This window comes from Schistocerca cancellata, chromosome 3 (assembly GCF_023864275.1).
Source record: "Schistocerca cancellata isolate TAMUIC-IGC-003103 chromosome 3, iqSchCanc2.1, whole genome shotgun sequence".
Classification (NCBI taxonomy): domain Eukaryota; kingdom Metazoa; phylum Arthropoda; class Insecta; order Orthoptera; family Acrididae; genus Schistocerca; species Schistocerca cancellata.
Window position 1 is genome coordinate 793427485 of NC_064628.1, and position 20319 is coordinate 793447803.

A 20319-nucleotide genomic window follows, 5' to 3' on the forward strand; every position below is an offset into this window, starting at 1 on the left:
GTGTCTCCCTGCATGATCATCTTTGTATGTTGAGAATTTCTCTTGAATTTTTCTCTGTGTTGCAGGCTGAAAGAACATGAGGATTGTGAGAAGTTGTATAGGGAGATAATGGAACAGTTGACTGCTCGAAGTCTTGAGCAGAAGACATCTCACCTTTATGCATCTCTCTCATCAGCAGTCCGTCTTCGAATGAAACAGTATTCTTCAGAAGTTCAGCAATTACAGGAGAAGTTACGTGTTGCTTCATTATCATCAATGATGTATCCTTTGATTAGAACTAATACACTGTTCTTAAATGTTGACAGTCCTCACATAACTGTAAAAATACTGCAGGCATGTAGCTATTTTAATTGGTAACTGTACAGTCTGTCCCATGCCATTATGTCCATGTGTGACACTCATTAAATAACCAATTACAATGGTAATGCAGGAGTTTTCAGCGAACACAAATATCGTTTTTGTATAATGGAAAATGGAAAATGAAAGTTAATATTACACTAGGTCTGCCAGAAAAATGAGTGTTGTTTGTTTGAACAACATAGTCAGAAATTAATTTAACAACATCTGAGGAAGCAGAATATTACCATTACACTAAATTTTGAAAGATTTAACAACTGGAGCATGCATGATATATGGAGAAGATAAAAAGGAAACCACAGTTCCATGTCCATTATTCATTGGTTTCTAAATGTTTCTTTCTTAAGGGAAACTGGAAGTGGAAAACAACAAAAATGATTGAAATTTCAAACTACTCATACTCATGCCAGAAATTTGTAGCTTAGAGTTTGTAGTTTGAGCTAGACCGAAACATGATGATAATCAAATTTATTTTTTAGTTCTTTTTATCAGTAATGTGTACTGCAGGTATTAGGCATGACAAATACATTGACATTGTAAAAGTAATTCCTTAATCTATTTTGTTAGTTAAAGATTTATTATATAGACGAGGCATGGAGTTACAGACAGATTCAATTAAAAAGAATGCTAGAAATATTTCAGCTTTCAGGCAGTAGAGCATTTTTATTATAAATGTGAAAGCTTTGTGAAACAGTGTTTTATTAATTAATCAGTACATGCGTAACATTACCTACACACCCCAGAACACATAATAACCAATGAGTTATTATAGCACAAAGGAATAAACAAAAAAAAACTGTCAATATCTATTTACATATCTTAACATGTCCCCTTAAATTGACATCAACATGCAGTATGAAGTCTAAATGTACAGTTGCTCCTTCACTTATTGCACACAACCACAGTTTCTTACACCTGTTTCATGTCTGGTATTGCTAAGTGGTTTTGTGAAAGCATTGGCTAACATTTCTTCAGAAGGCTGATGTTCAACATTAATAACACCTTACTCAACATGCCTTCTTATAAAATGATACTTTATATCTGTATGCTTTGATACAGAATTTGTCGCTAGATTCTTGGCTAACTGAAAGGGTCCTTTATCATCACAAAATACTGTACATGACTTTATGACGCTGCTTGGATCTACCTCAAACATAAGTTGTCTTAAACACAGTAAATCTTGAACAGTTGATGCCAAGACCATATATTCAGCTTCACAAGTAGAAAGTGCAACAGTTTTTTGTTTCTTACTAGACCACGAAATTAAAGAGTTTTGTAATTTTGTGCATGAACCAGTTACAGAATGTCTGTCATTGATTCTGTTTTCCCAATCTGCATCACTGAAGGCTATTATTTCTTTGTTACTGTCTCTAGAAAATTCTAGCATGTAGTCCATGGTTCCCTTTAAACAGTCTTTTTTACTGACAACCAATGAATCCTTTAAGGCAGGGATTATATCTGCTAAGGAGATTTACAGTGAAACACACATCAGGTTCTGGAGATTTGGGATAGAGATATATAAGATTTTCTATTGTTTCTTGATGTGGTACCTTGATATCACCTGCTTCGGCTGCCTCAGAGTCCAAACCAAGTTCAAGTGGTGTTGACACCGGCTTGGCTTCACTCATTCCAAATTTCTCCAGAACTTTTTTTGCGTAGGATTTCTGAGAGATCCAAATTTTTCCTTTATCATGATCCCGTGTAATTTCCATGCCTAGGCATTGGTGTATCTTTCCTACAAAGAACTTTTGAATTGGTCCAACACACTTCTGTCATTTGAAAATAACAACATACCATCAACATTTAAAGCTGCTATGACTAATTTGGTGCCATCTCTGTGAGAATAGATACATGGATCAGTGTTTGATTTGTTCAATTTCAGTTTTCTTAACACCTCATCAATTTTTCATTGCAATTCCTACCAGCCTGTTTTGAGTCCATAAGCAGCTTTCTTCAGCCTCCATACTTTACCAGGAGTTGCAAAATTTTATGATGGAATTACGTGCATTTCTTCATTTAAGTCTTCTTAGAAAGACGTCCACCCCATTAGCTGAGTGGTCAGTGTGGCGGAATGCCACGCCAAGGGGCCCGGGTTCGATTCCCGGCTGGGGCAGGAGATTTTCTCTGCTCAGGGACTGGGTATTGTGTTGTCCTCATCATCATTCCATCCCCATCTCTGACGCGCAAGTCACCCAATGTGGCATTGAATGCAATAAGTACTTGCCCTCGGCAGCCAAACTTCCCCAAATGGGGGACTCCTGACCCACAGTGCCATACGCTCATTTCCATAGAGATAAGCACTAGTGATGTCAACATGGTCGATCTCCAGGTTCTCTCGAGCTGCCATAGAAAAGAGATCTCTAATAATGGGGGCATGCTTGACCACTGGTGCAAAGATTTCCTGACAATCAATTCCTTGAACTTGAGCGCATCCTTTTCCCAGTAGGTGTGCCATAAATGTTTCTGGTGTACTGCTAGTCCCCGGATTTATTTTTAATACTCACTTAGTCTTCAGTGGTTTGTGTCTCCTGGATAGCACTACTTCTTCAAATGTGTTATTACGAATTAGAGATGATAATTCTTTCTTCATTGCTTTTTTTTCCATTCTTCATTATAAGCCCCTTCCAAAGCTTCCTTGACATCAATGTCTTGACTTGTAAATCCTTCTTTCAAATAGTAAGTAGGCTAATATGAACAGGCCATGTCTGGGGTTTTGGTTCTCTGTTTGACCTTCGATGTGTAACCTCTTACTGTTTTGATTCTCATGACCCTTGTCTTGAGCTTCAGTTTCTCTTGACATACTGTCAAAGCCATAAAAGGGTTCATTATCACTGTCTTCTGATTTAACTTCTTCTTCAGTGTGTGAAGTATTGATGTCCTGAAGAACTACTTCTTGTTCCAATCCTAAGGCATTTGTGGTCTTAGTTTCCTCTGTATTTGAACTTGAAAAACTCCCATCTTTGACGAATTTTACATCCCTTCTGACAATTACCTGACCAGTCTCCTATTGATGAATTTATAGCCTTTGGTTACCTGATAGTAACCTACAAATGTCAACTTCTGTGACTTCTTACCCCACTTCCTGTGATAGGATTTTGGAATGTGAACCATTGCACTACAGCCAATAATTCTCACTCTACATATGAATCCTGAGTCTTCAAATGCGTTTTCCAAGGCTGTCCAGGCTTCTGCTGTCATCTTTGTGTTCCTCATATGAGAATAATTCATCTTGTTGATGAAAATTATAATCCGGGTTTGTGCCTTTTTGTCTCTCTTCTTTCAAGAATTGTCATGTTTCATCGGGTACGAAGGAGCATTTTCAACAACATCCCACAGTTTATCATGGACCAAGTACACCTTCATGGCAAATTGCCACATCGAGTAATTTTCATGCCCCGGTCAACTTTTCAACCACTGGAAGCCTAGTTGAGACGGTACCACTAATTTTTAGCTGTGAGTGAGAGAAAAAAAATATTGTCAGTCTGCGCACAAGAATGATCAATCATCATAATATGAATGATCAGCACACATGTAACTTCTGAACTGACTCTGTATTTCTGCACATGACTTCAATTTTAACATTTGTAAGACCTTACTTATACACCTGTGCCTGGGCCCATAACCTTTTGTTGAGTAACTTTTAATGTAAATGTGAAAGCTTTCTGAAACAACATTTTATTAATTAACCAGTACGTGCATAACTACTACTACATGCCCTAGAACGCATAATAGCCACTGAGTAATTATAATACAACAATTATAATACCCGTCCACACATATACAGACACAAGCAGACATATTGGCCTTTAAATATGTCTGCTTGTGTCTGTATATGTGTGGACAGATACATATGTGTGTGTGTGTGTGTGTGTGTGTGTGTGTGTGTGCGCGCGCGCGAGTGTATACCTGTCCTTTTTTCCCCCTAAGGTAAGTCTTTCCACTCCCGGGATTGGAATGACTCCTTACCCTCTCCCTTAAAACCCACATCCTTTCATCTTTCCCTCTCCTTCCCTCTTTCCTGACGAAGCAACCGTGGGTTGTGAAAGGTTGAAATTTTGTGTGTTTTTTTTATTGTGCCTATCTACCAGCGCTTTCCCATTTGGTAAGTCGTGGAATCTTTGTTTTTAATATATTTTTCCCATGTGGAATGTTTCTTTCTGTTATATATATATAAAAACAGAGGAAAACATTCCACGTGGGAAAAATATATCTAAAAACAACGATGATGTGACTTACCAAACGAAAGCGCTGGCATGTCGATAGACACACAAACACAAACATACACACAAAATTCAAGCTTTCGCAACCAACAGTTGCTTCGTGAGGAAAGAGGGAAGGAGAGGGAAAGACGAAAGGATGTGGGTTTTAAGGGAGAGGCTAAGGAGTCATTCCAATCCCGGGAGCGGAAAGACTTACCTTGGGGGGAAAGGACAGGTATACACTCGCACACACACACATAACCATCCGCACATACACAGACACAGACACAAGCAGACATTTGTAAAGGCAAAGAGCTGGGCAGAGATGTCAGTCGAGGTGGAAGTACAGAGACAAAGATGTTGTTGAATGACAGGTGAGGTATGAGCGGCGGCAACTTGAAATTATCGGAGGTTGAGGCCTGGTGGGTAACGAAAATAGAGGATATACTGAAGGGCAAGTTCCCATCTCCGGAGTTTTGACAGGTTGGTGTTCTCGTTACCCACCAGGCCTCAATCTCCGATAATTTCAAGTTGCTGCCGCTCATACCTCACCTGTCATTCAACAACATCTTTGCCTCAACTGACATTCCTGCCCAAACTCTTTGCCTTTACAAATGTCTGCTTGTGTCTGTGTACGTGCAGATGGTTATGTGTGTGTGTGTGTGTGTGTGTGTGTGTGTGTGTGTGTGTGTGTGTGTGTGTGTGTGTGTGTGTATACCTGTCCTTTCCACCCAAGGTAATTCTTTCCGCTCCCGTGATTGGAATGACTCCTTACCCTCTCCCTTAAAACCCACATCCTTTCGTCTTTCCCTCTCCTTCCCTCTTTCCTGACGAAGCAACCGTTGGTTGCGAAAGCTTGAATTTTGTGTGTATGTTTGTGTGTCTATCAATATGCCAGCGCTTTCGTTTGGTAAGTCACATCATCTTTGTTTTTGCACACACAAATACTGTCTCTGGGTACTGAGACCCAATTGTAACTGTGTCTGACATTAGCAGAATTCTAATTGATGTGGGTAAGGAGCATAAGGAAGGAATGTGTGCTTGGTAGGGAATAGTAGGATAGGGGCAGTGAAAGACGCCAGTGCTGCCTGTGGGAATGTGCAGGAATTTGGGGTGGAGACACAATAGGGTTGCTAAGTACATCATGTAGCTGTGCCTTGGGAAGAAGAAGGGGGGGGGGAGGGAGAGAGAGGAGGGGGGGGGGGAGAAAAGAGATAAGGTCTGTGTAGGTTCATTGACATGGTAGAAGGCATTTGTAGTACTGGAGTGGGAGCAGGGAAGGAGATAGGCAGGTGGAGGACAGGCAGAAGCAATTGTTGAGGCCAGGTGGATTAGAGGAACAGATGTAGTGTTGTGTGGAGGATTGACACCTGCGCAATTCAGAAAAGATGATGTTGGTGGGAAGAATGTAAATGGCACAGGTTCTGGAGCACATAGTTTTGGATGGCATGTTCAGCAACTAGGTGGTCCAGCTGCCTCTTGGCCATGGTTTTCCAGTGGGCATGCATGCGAACAGATGGCTTGTTAGTTGTCATGCCCATTTAGAATGCAGCACAGTGGTTGCAGCATTGCAAAGATGCCAGTGACAGCTAGGTGGTAGTGCATCTGGGCTTACGAGGTGCATTCAAGATCTAAGGCCTCTGATTTTTTTCTAATTAACTACTCACCCGAAATCGACGAAACTGGCGTTACTTCTCGATGTAATCGCCCTGCAGACGTACACATTTTTCACAACGCTGACGCCATGATTCCATGGCAGCGGCGAAGGCTTCTTTAGGAGTCTGTTTTGACCACTGGAAAATCGCTGAGGCAATAGCAGCACGGCTGGTGAATGTGCGGCCATGGAGAGGTTCTTTCATTGTTGGAAAAAGCCAGGTCAGGTGAGTAGGGAGCATGAGGAATCACTTCAAAGTTGTTATCACGAAGAAACTGTTGCGTAACATTAGCTCGATGTGAGGGTGGCTTGATGTGCGGGTGCGTTGTCTTTGTGAAACAGCACACGCGCAGCCCTTCCCGGACGTTTTTGTTGCAGTGCATGAAGGAATTTGTTCTTCAAAACATTTTCGTAGGATGCACCTGTTACCGTAGTGCCCTTTGGAACGCAATGGGTAAGGATTACGCCCTCGCTGTCCCAGAACATGGACACCATCATTTTTTCAGCACTGGCGGTTACCCGAAATTTTTTTTGTGGTGGTGAATCTGTGTGCTTCCATTGAGCTGACTGGTGCTTTGTTTCTGGATTGAAAAACGGCATCCACGTCTCATCCATTGTCACAACCGACGAAAAGAAAGTCCCATTAATGCTGTTGTTGTGCATCAACATTGCTTGGCAACATGCCACATGGGCAGCCATCTGGTCGTCCCTCAGCATTCGTGGCATCCACCTGGATGACACTTTTCGCATTTTCAGGTCGTCATGCAGGATTGTCTGCACAGAACCCACAGAAATGCCAAGTCTGGAGGCGATCTGTTCAACAGTCATTCGGCGATCCCCCAAAACAATTCTCTCCACTTTCTTGATCATGTCGTCAGACTGGCTTGTGCGAGCCCGAGGTTGTTTCGGTTTGTTGTCACACGATGTTCTGCCTTCATTAAACTGTCGCACCCACAAACGCACTTTTGACACATCCATAACACCATCACCACATGTCTCCTTCAACTGTCGATGAATTACAATTGGTTTCACACCACCCAAATTCAGAAAACGAATGATTGCACGCTGTTCAAGTAAGGAAAACGTCGCCATTTTAAGTATTTAAAACAGTTTTCATTCTCGCCACTGGCGGTAAAATTCCATCTGCCGTACGGTGCTGCCATCTCTGGGACATATTGACAATGAACGTGGCCTCATTTTAAAACAATGTGCATGTTTCTATCTCTTTCCAGTCCAGAGAAAAAAAAAATCGGAGGCCTTAGAACTTGAATGCACCTCATATTGCAGGCATATGACCTATGAGGTAAGGGATTGGGAGCAGGGATGGACAAGGATACATTTTTGTGGGGGTGGTACATGATTGTTGAGACAAGGCAAGGGAGATCTGTTTCTGGACAAGATTGAGTAATTTCAGTCTTTGGATGCCTCAGCGAGATCCGTGGCATATTTGGAGAGAGACTGCTCACCACTAAAAGTGTCACATTCATGGGCAGCTAGACTGCATGGAAGGGACTATTTGGTGCACAGTGATTGGTAGCTGTCAAAGTGGAAGTACTGTTTTTGGTGGTTTATAGGTTTGATGTGCGTGTGAAGGTATTGGTGTAGCCATCTTTGAGGCAGAGATCCTAGGAGGACCAGGTGAAGCGAATTGGAGGAGAAGGTGTTGAACTTCCTCCACTTTCTATTACAATCATATGAAAATAAAGCTAAAATCATTCTTATTCTTGGCTTTTTGTGTGTTATGTGTAAGTCGCACATCTTCATAATTTTCCTAGAAATGTTAATTTATAGTAAAGTTTATTAACTAAGCTCATGGCTGTCTTTGTAAACATACCAATGCAACTATTATTTAATACATACTAGACACTACATGTACAGGTGTTGGATCAATCTTTTTTTAGTGGTTCTATATCTGGAAGAAGTGATAGTATAAAGTATAATATTAGTAAAAGATATTAGAATAGTCAAAGAAGATAGAAATTGCCCCTAGGAAAGTGAGATAGGAAGACGGAAACAATTTAATTTGTATGTCTGGTGGTTGTTAATCCACTGATTTTGCAAAGGGCACAAACTCTCCTGGGGTCTTAAATCTTTTAATCATATCTATATTGTCGAATCATTTACCTTGCCCTGTTCAGGGTTGATTAGATATACTGCTTTTGGATGTGATATATTCTGAACCTTAAAAGAACCGGTGTAAAGCTGAAAAAAAATTGCTTGTTTCCTTCTATAAATTCGAGCTATGATGAAAATCATGTACTGATACCAAATCATTTATTTGAAAGTTTGGTCTAATAGCCTTATCATTAAAAGCTCCAATTCTTTTTTGGGCCTGTGTAATCAGATTTTTGTGTACTTCTGTTGCAGCTTTTTGACATCAATTACAGGTGAATTCGGCCACGTAAACAATTTTAACAAGGGCTATCCTATAAAGGTTTTATTTATAATTTCTACAGGAGCTAATCCTGTTGACAAATCCAGTAATTTATTAAGAATTGCTGGAAATTCCAGTACTAGTTGTGCCCAGGTAATGTGCCTTATACAACAGTATGTTTTAAACAGTCGTCCTAATTCCTTCATAACATGTTCCCAAGGATTATTTTGTTGACTATACTTGGATATAGTTATGTGTCCTACCACTTCCCAAGCAAAGAATTCTTTAAAATTATGGCTAATGAATTGTGTGCCTTTTTCAGTTAATACACTCATAAAAAAAAGTTTTGCATCACCCCGAATTCACCAGAATTTGTGAAGATATACATTGACTGTTGATATTGTATCACAGACACAGTCCCTTTGACTGTTCAGAGATGTCACTAAACCCACCCAAAGATGTAAACAACCATACAATGAGCAGCTCCTCGTAGACTGAGGGGGTCCGACAGCCAATCAGTTCCAGTTATTCCACCAGGAAGGAGGAACACGGCTCATATTGTCTGTAATTCAACCATACCTGGGCGGTCAATACCGCGGTTCGATCTCGTCCACATTATTACTTTGTGCCAGGAAGGCTTCTCAACAAGGGAAGTGTCCAGGCATCTCGGAGTGAACCAAAGCCATGTTGTTCGAATATGGAGGAGATACAGAGAGACATGAACTATCGATGACATGCCTCGCTCAGGCCGCCCAAGGGCTACTACTGCAGTGGATGACTGCTCTACGGATTATGGCTTGGAGGAACCCTGACAGCAATGCCACCATATTGAACGAGGCTTTTCGTGCAGCCACATGACGTCATGTTATGAATCAAACTGTGCGCATTAGACTGCATGATGTGCAACTTCACTCCCAACGTGCATGGCGAGGTCCATCTTTGCAACCACGACACCATGCAGTGCGATACAAATGGGCCCAACAACAGGCTGAATGGACTGCTCATGATTGGCATCACATGCACTTCAACGATGAGTGTGGCATATGCCTTCAACGAGACAATCGTCAGAGATGTGTTTGGAGGCAACCCAGTCAGGCTGAACACCTTAGACACACTGTCCAGTGGTATTTGCTTGTTTAATGGGATAAAGTTTAATGTTCTTTGACCAACATTCGACCATTACTAATATGTAACTTACTGCTCCCCTACCTGTGGGTAATTGGCCAAAGAAGTCCAGTGCCGTTAAATTGTGCAATCCTTTTCGAATTATCACATATGGTTTATAGTGCACATGACTATTATCCTCTTTAATGAGTTGACAGACTGTACACAATCTTAACATAGTAACTATCTTACGAGTTATATTCTTGAAATAATAAAATTTACACTTGTGTGTAATACACTTCCTTATTCCAAAATGACCATATCATTTGTGTATGAACCGTATAAGATCTGTCTCTACATCACATGGAAAACATAGTCTCCATCTTCACTGATCTGAGGTGCTTTCCAAACTAATGCATCTGTTATCATCGCCCATTCAGAATTTTCTGAGTGGGGTGATGATAGTTCTTTGCAACTGTTATAAATATCATTAAAGTAAAGACCCTTTTTCATGTCTTGTTTTATCCTCAAGGCTAGAGTCCTTATGTCATTATTCGTGTAACTTAATCCCAAAAAATTGATGGCAAAAATCACTCCCGCTCCTTCAGTTCATTTAATAGCACTCAAACCTAATAGTAATCGTGATAATGCATTGGGACCTGTATTCTGCAATCCTTTTATATAATTAATTTTTATGTTGATATTCTTGTAAAAACACAGCAGAGATATTTTTTCAACACTCCACTCTATTGCTAACAGTTTGTTATCTATGGCTGTACATTTCATTTCATGCTTTTTTAAACTTCTGCTAGCAAATGATATTGTTCTATGCTCCCCTATTTTGGTATTCCACTCCCTTTAGAATAATTCCTCTGTGATTCTGTACTCCGATGCATCTGTGGCCAGCTTAAACAGTTCAACCATTACAGGATGACAGAATAGGGGCATCTACCAGTGCCTTTTTAGTATTTGTAAAAGCTTCCGCTGCACCCTCATCCTATGACCACACAGACCATTGCTTTAAAAGATATATCAACCATGGATCATTCAATACTTGTCCCTCTATGTGTAAATGGTAGGATCCAGCTAATCCTAAAAATGAATGCAACTGTTTTAGATTTTGAGGTTCCGGTCACTCCTGTATAGCTCTGATTCTGTCTGGGTGGTTTTATGCCCTTAACCCCAACTAAATTTCCCAAAAAATTTAATTATTTCCTTGCAAAATGTGATTTTTGACAATGTTGTGGCTATCCCCTTTTCATTCAACCTTCGCAAAGTTTTCGTGAGTAAATGACAATGGTCGTCCCAACTTTTCGATAATAGCAAAATGTCATCTACACAAACAATGAGTTCTTATGACAGTTCTTTACTTAATGTTTCATCGAGTGCCCATATAAAACCCAACATTGAAAGATGTAACCCAAATGGTAATACTCTAAATTGGTAAGATTTTCCGTCAAATAAAAATGTAGTATATTTTTTAGAGTCATATTGTAACTTGATCTGCCCATAACCAAGTGTAAGATCCATGGAGGTGAAATATTTGGCCTGTTAAAATTTGGTTAATAATTCCTGTATACTAATGGGTCTGTCCCTTTTGGTTTCTGTATGTTTATTTAATGTACATGTGCCCAGCACCAAATGAGCCCCTCCTGTAGCATTTTTCACTACATGTAATGGATTATTATATATGCTCAAACTTCGTTTGATGACTTGGTTATTTACCATTTTGTTGATTTCTTCTTGATCTGCTGCTCTCAAGCTTATAAGTATTTGGTATTATAGTACCACTTCATAACCTGAATTATCGCTTTCACCTGTGAGAGCGCAGCATTGTAAATAATATCGTTGGCTTGTTGGCATTCCATGATTTTTAACACACTTGTATATTCCAGGACTTTACTAATAATTTTTTTCTGATAGTAGACTTAACTAAGGAAGGACATATTTTCAAAGGTGTACATCTATTGTTAAAAAGGAAACAACAGCCACCATTGCTGCAAGATACAAGAAAATATTAATTTTTGTCAGTATATTCTCTTGGAAGAAGATGAATATATTCCATAATAGTTGAACACTGAGAAGAAAGTTTTATGAAGTAATAATTGTTATCTTAAAAGGTAAATTTTTTTCTCATTTTTGAAGTGAACATTATGATCATCTTTCCTCTCCTACTAATTACAATACAAAGTGCAAGCAAGCAGAAGACTTAGGATCTCGAATGCGAGGTAGTACTGAGCGATCCCTGTTTAATATCACAGTCTATTTGAATGAACAAATTATCTTTTGTAAAAAGTGAAAATTTGTGGAACTTGCCCTACCAACACAGACTGTCATAGTTGTTCAGAATCGTATCTGTCTGACTTGCTCTTGAATAACAGTGTCAAGAATTTTTCAGAACTACATTACAACACAAATCTTGAAAAGCTGTTTCGTATGCTGGCTGCTAAGAAGAGCTTTAACCTTGAGTGCGCTCGATTGCACTCTGGAGACGCCACACATTACTTAAATTACACTTTTCAGCCAAGAAGACAGTAATTAAGATCCACAGCACAAAATATTTTATTTTTGATGAAAAGAACAGATTTATTTAAATCATTTAATACTGGGAAGGGAAGAGGACGTGGTAAGAGTAGGAAATTTTCAAGGCTGCTTGTTTGTTTATTCTTCTTGCTCTTATCAGGAATATTTAATAACTTTTCTAGTGGCCAAGGGAAGGCCATTAGAGTGTGGTTTTTTTTAAAAAAGGATTTAAATCCTTTATCTTAAATTTATGTATATAATGTCCTAAGATGCCTGGTTTGTCAGAAAATACATCACTATATTTAGTCATAATTTTATATAACTCTTGCTTTTGTTCTGCGGGTAACAGTGGTGATTCATAAGCTTTGTTAAATATCAGCTTTTCACTAGTTAGTATGTCATTTGCCATTTCGTGTTGTGAAACTAACTGAGCATTCATAATCAAATGAATTTTCTTGTTTAAGATAATGGATGTATTTATCTCAGATTTACTACTGCTTCCATTGAAATCACAAAATAAGGTCTTGGTATCAGAATTGGCTACTACTTTGTACCTAACAACCAATCCATACCCAAGTAACACAGGTACATTTATTTTCATCATTATTAATAAAGTTTGCTAGAACTCGTGTTTTCCTATGGTGATAGGTATTCTCATTTCATGCTTCACAGGCTTACCTTTGTTTCCAGTAATACCTACTAAATATACTCTTATAACTGGTAATATTGGAAATACAATTTGGTTTTGATAGCATGTACTAGTTCTTGTGACATTAAAGATACTTCACTAACTGAATCAATATAAATATCTACAATTTTTCCATAAATAGTCCCGGTTACTATGGGTTTCAGTTGAATATTCTCTTTTCTCTTTCTTCCTCTTCTAATAACCATTCTCTCATAGGTATCTTATAGCAAAGGAAACAACCTTTTCTATGTATGGGTCCAATAGCTATTTGTTACGCCCTGAATTTTGGTCCCTGTTCCAGGACGTTCTCCATTTTTCGTAACTATTATAGAGTAAAGTATCAATGTATTCTCTGTGTGTGTCCCTCTTTGATTTCCCTGTGTTCTGTTGTTCTCACTACTAGCTACTACTTTAGGCGCAAAAACTTGTGAAGGTATAGTGCTGTTTTAACACTCTTTATTGCGTCAGCGGTTGGAGATGTTTTGCCCAATCATTGGTGTATTCCTACCTTTGTTTTCTCTTTGTTCTTGGCAAACATTAATGCTTTGTTTCTTAATGAACTTGTTTGGGACTCTCTTATTATCCGTGCTGTTACTTCCCCTGTTGTCCTCTGGTGTATGTTTATTTGTTCAGTGTATCTAATCCCCAACAAAAGTTAATCATTAACCGTCATCAAGCCTCTATACCAAACATCGTTTTGTACGTAATATGGGTACCTTCGTATCAATATTTAGAGTTAATGGGACACCTGTATGTCGTATCTAAATGTTTGGAACAAGTCTGATGCGATTCTATATACTTCTTAAAACTTTTGCAAGAGTTATTATAGTATTTTGTATCTAATAATTGTCTAGGATTTGCTGATGACCTTGCTCTCTTGTCCAACAGTATTCACGAAACCAAACAACAAGTTATCTCCCTACAGGAAATAGCACAGATATTTGGTCTTGGAATAACCTTTGAAAAAACAGTCATCATGTTAACTGACCCACCACTCATAAACAAAATTGCCGTAGGAAACCAAGAAATCAAAATTGTAGATAAATTTACATATCTGGGGGAAATCATAACATATAACCTCAATGAAAAGCCAACATGGCATAACAGGATAAACAAATTGACTAGAGCACAATATATCACCAAGAACACCTACAGCAAAAAGAATCTGTCAATAGCAACAAAATTAAAACACTACAAAACAGTCACTCAACCAGAAATAAAATACGCAAGTGAAACCATCTTCAAAACAACTAACACTGCACAAATAGACAAAATACTCAAAATAAAGAGAAGAATCATCAGAACGTGCATCAACAAATTGTACCAGAAAGATGGACACTGGAGGGTAGTTACAAATGAAACACTGGTGGAATTAAAACTGTGAGGACGGGGCGTGAGTCATGCTTGGGTAGCTCAGTTGGTAGAGCACTTGCCCACGAAAGGAAAGGTCCCGAGTTCGAGTCTCGGTCCAGCACACAGTTTTAATTTGCCAGGAAGTTTCATATCAGCGCACACTCCGCTGTAGAGTGAAAATTTCACTCTAGAGACAAATGAAACAGTCTACAAGGAAATAGAACTGGTAATGAGTACAATCAGGAAGAAACACATTTCATTTTTCGGACACCTAATCAGAACACCAGAGAACAGGATCATCAGGAGAATAATAGAAAAATTGTGGAATAGTAAGTGCAACTTTAAGTGGATTGCAGAAATCAAGGAAGATATGGATGAGCTACAGATTACATTGGAAGACCTAAGAAACAAAACTGACAAAATCAGGAAACTCGCAAGCAAATGAACCAGTCTGCAAATGAGAATCAACGAACAGACAATAGTAAGGGTGATTTCCGATGAAGAAAGAAGGATAAGATACGAGAGAATGAAGAAGTACTGGGCTGACAGGAAACTGAAAAATTCTTTGTATAAAGTTGGCTAGAGTGGTCCAATGAAGGCCATAAAATGTAAATAATAATAATAATAATTCTAATGTCAGTTTCTATTGTGTGCTAGTAGATTAACATTTTCTCCAAAATTGCTCCTTAAAATCCTCCCAACGTGAAAAATTCTCAGAATGAGCTGTGCCCCATTCTGCTGCAACAAGTATCAAATAACTCAAGGCAAAATCTATCATTTTGCCTACCCTCCCAGGTTTGTGGTCAAGATCTAGAAAATACTCTCAAAAAATATGTGGAAGTGAACTTCTCCATCAGGTTTCAAAATTTATTTGATTTGATTTTTTATTTGGTTCTGTTGATCACTTATTGTACGTAGGGTATACTAGTAATATAGGACTAGTCAAGTGAAATAATACACAATTATGTGAGCATTTTATATATCTTACAAATACTTACTTTCTATGAACAATTGATTGCGGACAGTATTACAACCTGCATTTTACTGGTATAAGTTCAAGTGAATGCTTAAAATAGCAGAATGAATGGAAGTACACATTTTTATCTCAGTGCCACAAATAAACAAATAAATTTACATTTTGTCATTTGATTTAAATTAAAATACAAAATTTTTATGTTCCTCACATAAGTAAATTCAAGTGAATACTTCATAATGTAAAATAAAAGCTAGTACACGTTTTAACCTGTGATATAAATAAATTTACATTTTATCATAATAATTAATGTTAAGAATAAACAATTTTTTCTTCATCACATAGGTAAAGATTTTCTTTTAACAGTAGTTTCTCTCTTCTCTCTCTCTCTCTCTCTCTCTCTCTCTCTCTCTCTCTCTCTCTCTCTTTTTTTTTTTTTTTTTTTGTTGAAAGTTGTAAACAGTGCAATGCATGTCTGCTGGTGTGATAGTTGCAAGCTTTGTTCCAGCAGCAGCAGTGAATGTCCAGAGTGTACTAAAAAGTTAACTATAAGATCGTCACCTGTGACGATAAATTCTATCCAGACCTTTCAGACTTGGAGGATAGTAAAGTAGATTTGAGTGATGAAAACACTGAGTAGGACCATGGCAGTGAATCTGAACTTGAAGGTGAAGATGGTGATGATCCCGAAGAGGCAGCTGATGGATGAGAGTTCTTTATTGAAAATATAAAGTTTCACATTGGTGTAAAAGTGAGTGTGCTAAAACATCAAAACCAACAGCAAAAACATTGTACAAATTCCACCAGATTCAAAGAGAAATGTGATGCGTATAATTGATAAAGTTAGTGCTTTTTTTAAAGTAACTGACCTTGACTTTATTGATGAAATCGTAATCTATACAAATACCTGTATAAATAAACAGCAAGGCACACATCAATTGTCGCACAAAAGAGGTAATAAAGTGACAAAATAATGGCTGTATTTGGGGACTTTTTTTTAAAAAAGAAGAAGAAGAAGAAAATGCCATCATGCTAATGTACTGGAACTATGGGCAGCAGATGAATAGGAATGCTACTGCTTAGGACTGTAGTGAGTTACAATAGGTATCTGTTATTTGTAAGCTGTATGCGGTTTGGACAATATCGTGTATCTAATGCTCCTGAGGACAGTGAAAAGATATGTGGTGCCTTTAGAAAATTCTAAAAGGAACCTTACAACTGACAGTTGGTACACAAGCTACCTCCTTTCTGAATATTTGCTGCAGAAGACTATCACTTACATTGGTACAATGACAAAGAACAGACGTGAAATTGTTTCATAATTTCTCCCAAACAAAACAAAAGAAAATGGAATGTGTAATGCTTGGATTTATGATAAGACGTTAGTTTCATATATTCCTTGTAAAAACTGTGCTATCATACTTCTGTCTGCTGTGCATGACATGGCGATAGTGGATGAAGAAACAAACAAACCTGAAATCATGAGTACATAACAAAAGGTGGAGTTGGCGTAGCTAAAATGTGTGCCTGATACTCCATTTCAAAGAATTACAAGGAGACAGCCATTGCCGACTTTTTCATTTTTCTGAACACTGCCAGAATTATTTCGCAAACAAATTTTCTGTAAAAGGTGTTGTGAAAGTGAACATATGTCAGAAATATTGGCTAAATTGTTATTTAAAGAACTAAAAGAACGAAACCTTTTGTTATAAATGTTGAAGATAGTGAGTATGAATTGCTTTAATAAATATAATAATTTGTTCAAGACAAGTTTGTTTTTACTGACAAATGAGCATGCTGTAAATTATACAACACTCTCCTGCTCATATGACAACAGTAAGCATGCCTGTCGGAGGGTTAATCTAAGTGAATTCATCTATTTTTACTCAGAAGGTTTCCTTATTGCTCTAGGGATTCATTTATTCTATAGTAAGTTTGTTCTCTGAGAAATGTCTGTACTTTCCTATATATTGTTAATTTCTCTTTTTATGTTGATGGGAAGCTTGTTGCATACTTTTATTCCTGACTCAGTTATGCCCCTACAGACTTTTGTGAGAGTTGCAGAGCCTTAGCGGAAGTTTTTCCCCTGTCTTGTTTTATGCTTGTGACTGTCACAGTTTTTCTGGAATAATTTCTTGTTGTGGGCTACAAACATCATCAGTGAGCATATATATTGATTTGTAACAGTAAACATCCTGAGAGTCGTAAAGAGACTTCTGCAGGATTTTCTGTTCGAGACCCCACGTATTAACTTTGTTGCTCGTTTTTGTAGTTTGAAGACTTTTTCAACTCCTGTAGCATTTCCTCAGAAGATAATACGATAGCAGAATACAGAATAGAAATATGCAAAATGTGACAAAAGCAATGTTTCTCTGTCAACAAGGTGAGAAATAGCTCTCAGGGTAAAACATGCTGCACTAAGTTTTTTGACCAGTTGATCAATTTGCTCTTTCCATCTTAGCTGTCTGTCTGTCTGGATGCCTAGGAATTTTGTATGTATGGTTTCATAAATTTTTCACTTGTTGATCTCCATTTCAGGAGCTTGGAGTTTTTTATTTGCTGACTGAAACTGTATAATGTTAGTTTAAAAAAAAATTAGCATTTGGCTGTTTGCTGTGAACCATGAACCATTTGTGCATTTGATTAGTGACTGTCAGGGATGTATCCTGTATTGTGGCGTTGGACACTTCATCAGGATACTCATGTCATCCACAGACATGACTACTTTTACTCTGTCATTAATTGTAACTGGTAGATCATTCATGTACATCAGGAAAATCAGTGGCCCAAGGCTGGATCCTTTGGGGTCTCCGTATTTTATATTTCCCCAGTCTGAGATTACTGTTACATCTCCCTCTATTAAGATAACTCTGCTTCCTGTTGTGCAGATAAGATCCTAGCCACATCAAAGGCTTGTCTTTTATGCTATAGTTTGGAAGCTTGCTTCTTCTTCTTTTTTTTTAGCAATGTTTTATTATTTACACAGTCGAAAGCTTTAGCAAAGTCACAAAAGATGTCCATTGGATACCTTCTGAGATTTAATTTACCTAGAGTTTCATCTGTTAGGCTAAATGAAATGTAACTCTCTCTGTAGAGAATCCCTTACGAAAGCCAAACTATGTAGATGTCAATAAGCCATTTTGTGTCATCGGCCATAAATCCCACTACTCTCTCAGACACCTTTGAGAACACAGGCAGCAAAGAGATGGGCCAATAATTGGATAATACATTCCTTTCCTCCCTTTTTTGGATGGGCATCACTATTGTATGTTCATTCTATCCAGAAAGGCCCCAGTTTTGATTGACTGGTTACATAAATAGCATAATATGTGACTAATGAAGTCTGCACGTGATTTGAAAATCCTATTTGATATTCCGTCATATCCAGAAGATCCAGAACCTTTAAATAATTTTGTAATTCTTGCAGTTTCTTTAGGAAGCGTGCTTTTGAAATGAAGTGTTATATTTGGTATGATTTGCATGTGATTTAGTAGCTGTATGGCTACTGTGGGAGATTTTTTATTATGGTTCCCTGTTATTTCAGCTACAGTGAGAAAAAAGTTTTTAAAATCAGAGGCTGCAACTTTTTGATTATTCTTGTCTGAACCACAACCTGAGGACTTTGGAGTCCTGCTTGTTCAGGTTGTATATTCCTATTTGTCTCTCTTTTTGTGATGATCTATATACTTTTTACTTTGTCTCGGTAATTTTTTGTTGTGTTCTTCAGCACTTCCATTAATAATAGTGTTTTATTAAGCAATTCTACTTTCTCTTGTGCATTAGAATTCACAAATTCATGTAATTATTCCTCCAAATTAGATAGTGTTTCAGGTGTGTTAACTATTTCTCCAAATTCTTTGCATTGTTCTAAAACATTTACACTCTCTTTCACCCCTGAGATTTTCTCTTTAACCTAGTTGAATGCTCTAACAGCAAATTGGCCTACTTTGTTAATTTTATCATCTCATTTCTTGAACTGCTCATTGACTTCCTTGCAAACTAAATCGCATTGGTTATTGATTTCATCTTTCAACTCCTGAGGTAACTGGGTCAAACTATTTGCAGTGTTAGCTAATGTAACTTCTATTTCCTGTATGGCATGTTGTGTTATCTCTAATTTTAGTTCTTCTTTCGTATTTTCGATATTGACAGACAGTTAGTTACTTCTAGACTCTACTTTGGCAGATAGTTCCTAAATCTTAGAATTTACTCTGTCAGATTCGTTCCTAGTGTCGGATAATTCATTCCTAGTGTCAAATGGTTTCTTATTTGTTGAATCTACTTTATCAGAAAATTTCTTAAAATTAGAATTCATTTTGTCAGACATTTGTTGTAATAAACCTTTAAACCATTCTGGAGCCTTTGCTGTCATTTTTATAGTAATGACGGACGTACAATGCAAATATTCTCTATTATGTACCCTCTATTACACTAATAAATGGTTACTGCATAGTTTTCTTACAGACGATAACACTGAAACACTGTGTCCCAGTATAGAAAAAGAAAAAGTTTTCAAAGTGGATTTCTGTATTTTCTGACTAGTTCATCATTTCCAATGAACTGCACTCTCTCATCATGTAGTTGATGCAGTCGCGTGTACATGGCAATATACTGAAATGATTTGCATCACCACGCACAGCCAGTGTCTTGAACATAGCGATAGGTGGGTTGCGCTGTGTCATACAGCTGCAACCCCTACAGTGCTGCTCAGCTACTACTGCATCCCCACTGATGAAAGGTTTAGAAATCTTCTCCTAACTGACCGAAATACTGTTCTCCTTCAAATTCGCCAAGAAATTACTCCATTGCAGTTAAAACATTCTTTTATTCTCGTGTTGACATTGTTTACTTGACACGTAATTTAACTGAAATTTCCAAAATACTTGAACCACAATTGTATAAGTATGGTTTGTCTTCAGATTTCCTATATTACCTTTTTCTTTCTTCTTAACAGATTGTTACTGAATTTAGACAATATAGTTACATCTGTTCATTTGTAATTTCTCCCTTTGCTTAATCCTTGTTGCTCTTAGTGGGGCCATAATTTATCACACGTTGAATTATAAGATTTTGTAAAATTATAGTTCTTTATTT

At 37.8% G+C, this 20319-nt stretch overlaps 1 protein-coding gene across 1 annotated transcript in view; it reads left to right on the forward strand.

Annotated features, from left to right (window-relative positions):
* LOC126175848 (syntaxin-8) overlaps positions 1–20319 on the forward strand; it is a 72774-nt gene that overhangs the window by 20914 nt on the left and 31541 nt on the right. The window contains exon 2 of the mRNA XM_049922855.1: positions 66–260. Coding sequence (XP_049778812.1) covers positions 66–260 — 195 coding nt within the window. The remainder of the gene's footprint in view (positions 1–65; positions 261–20319) is intronic.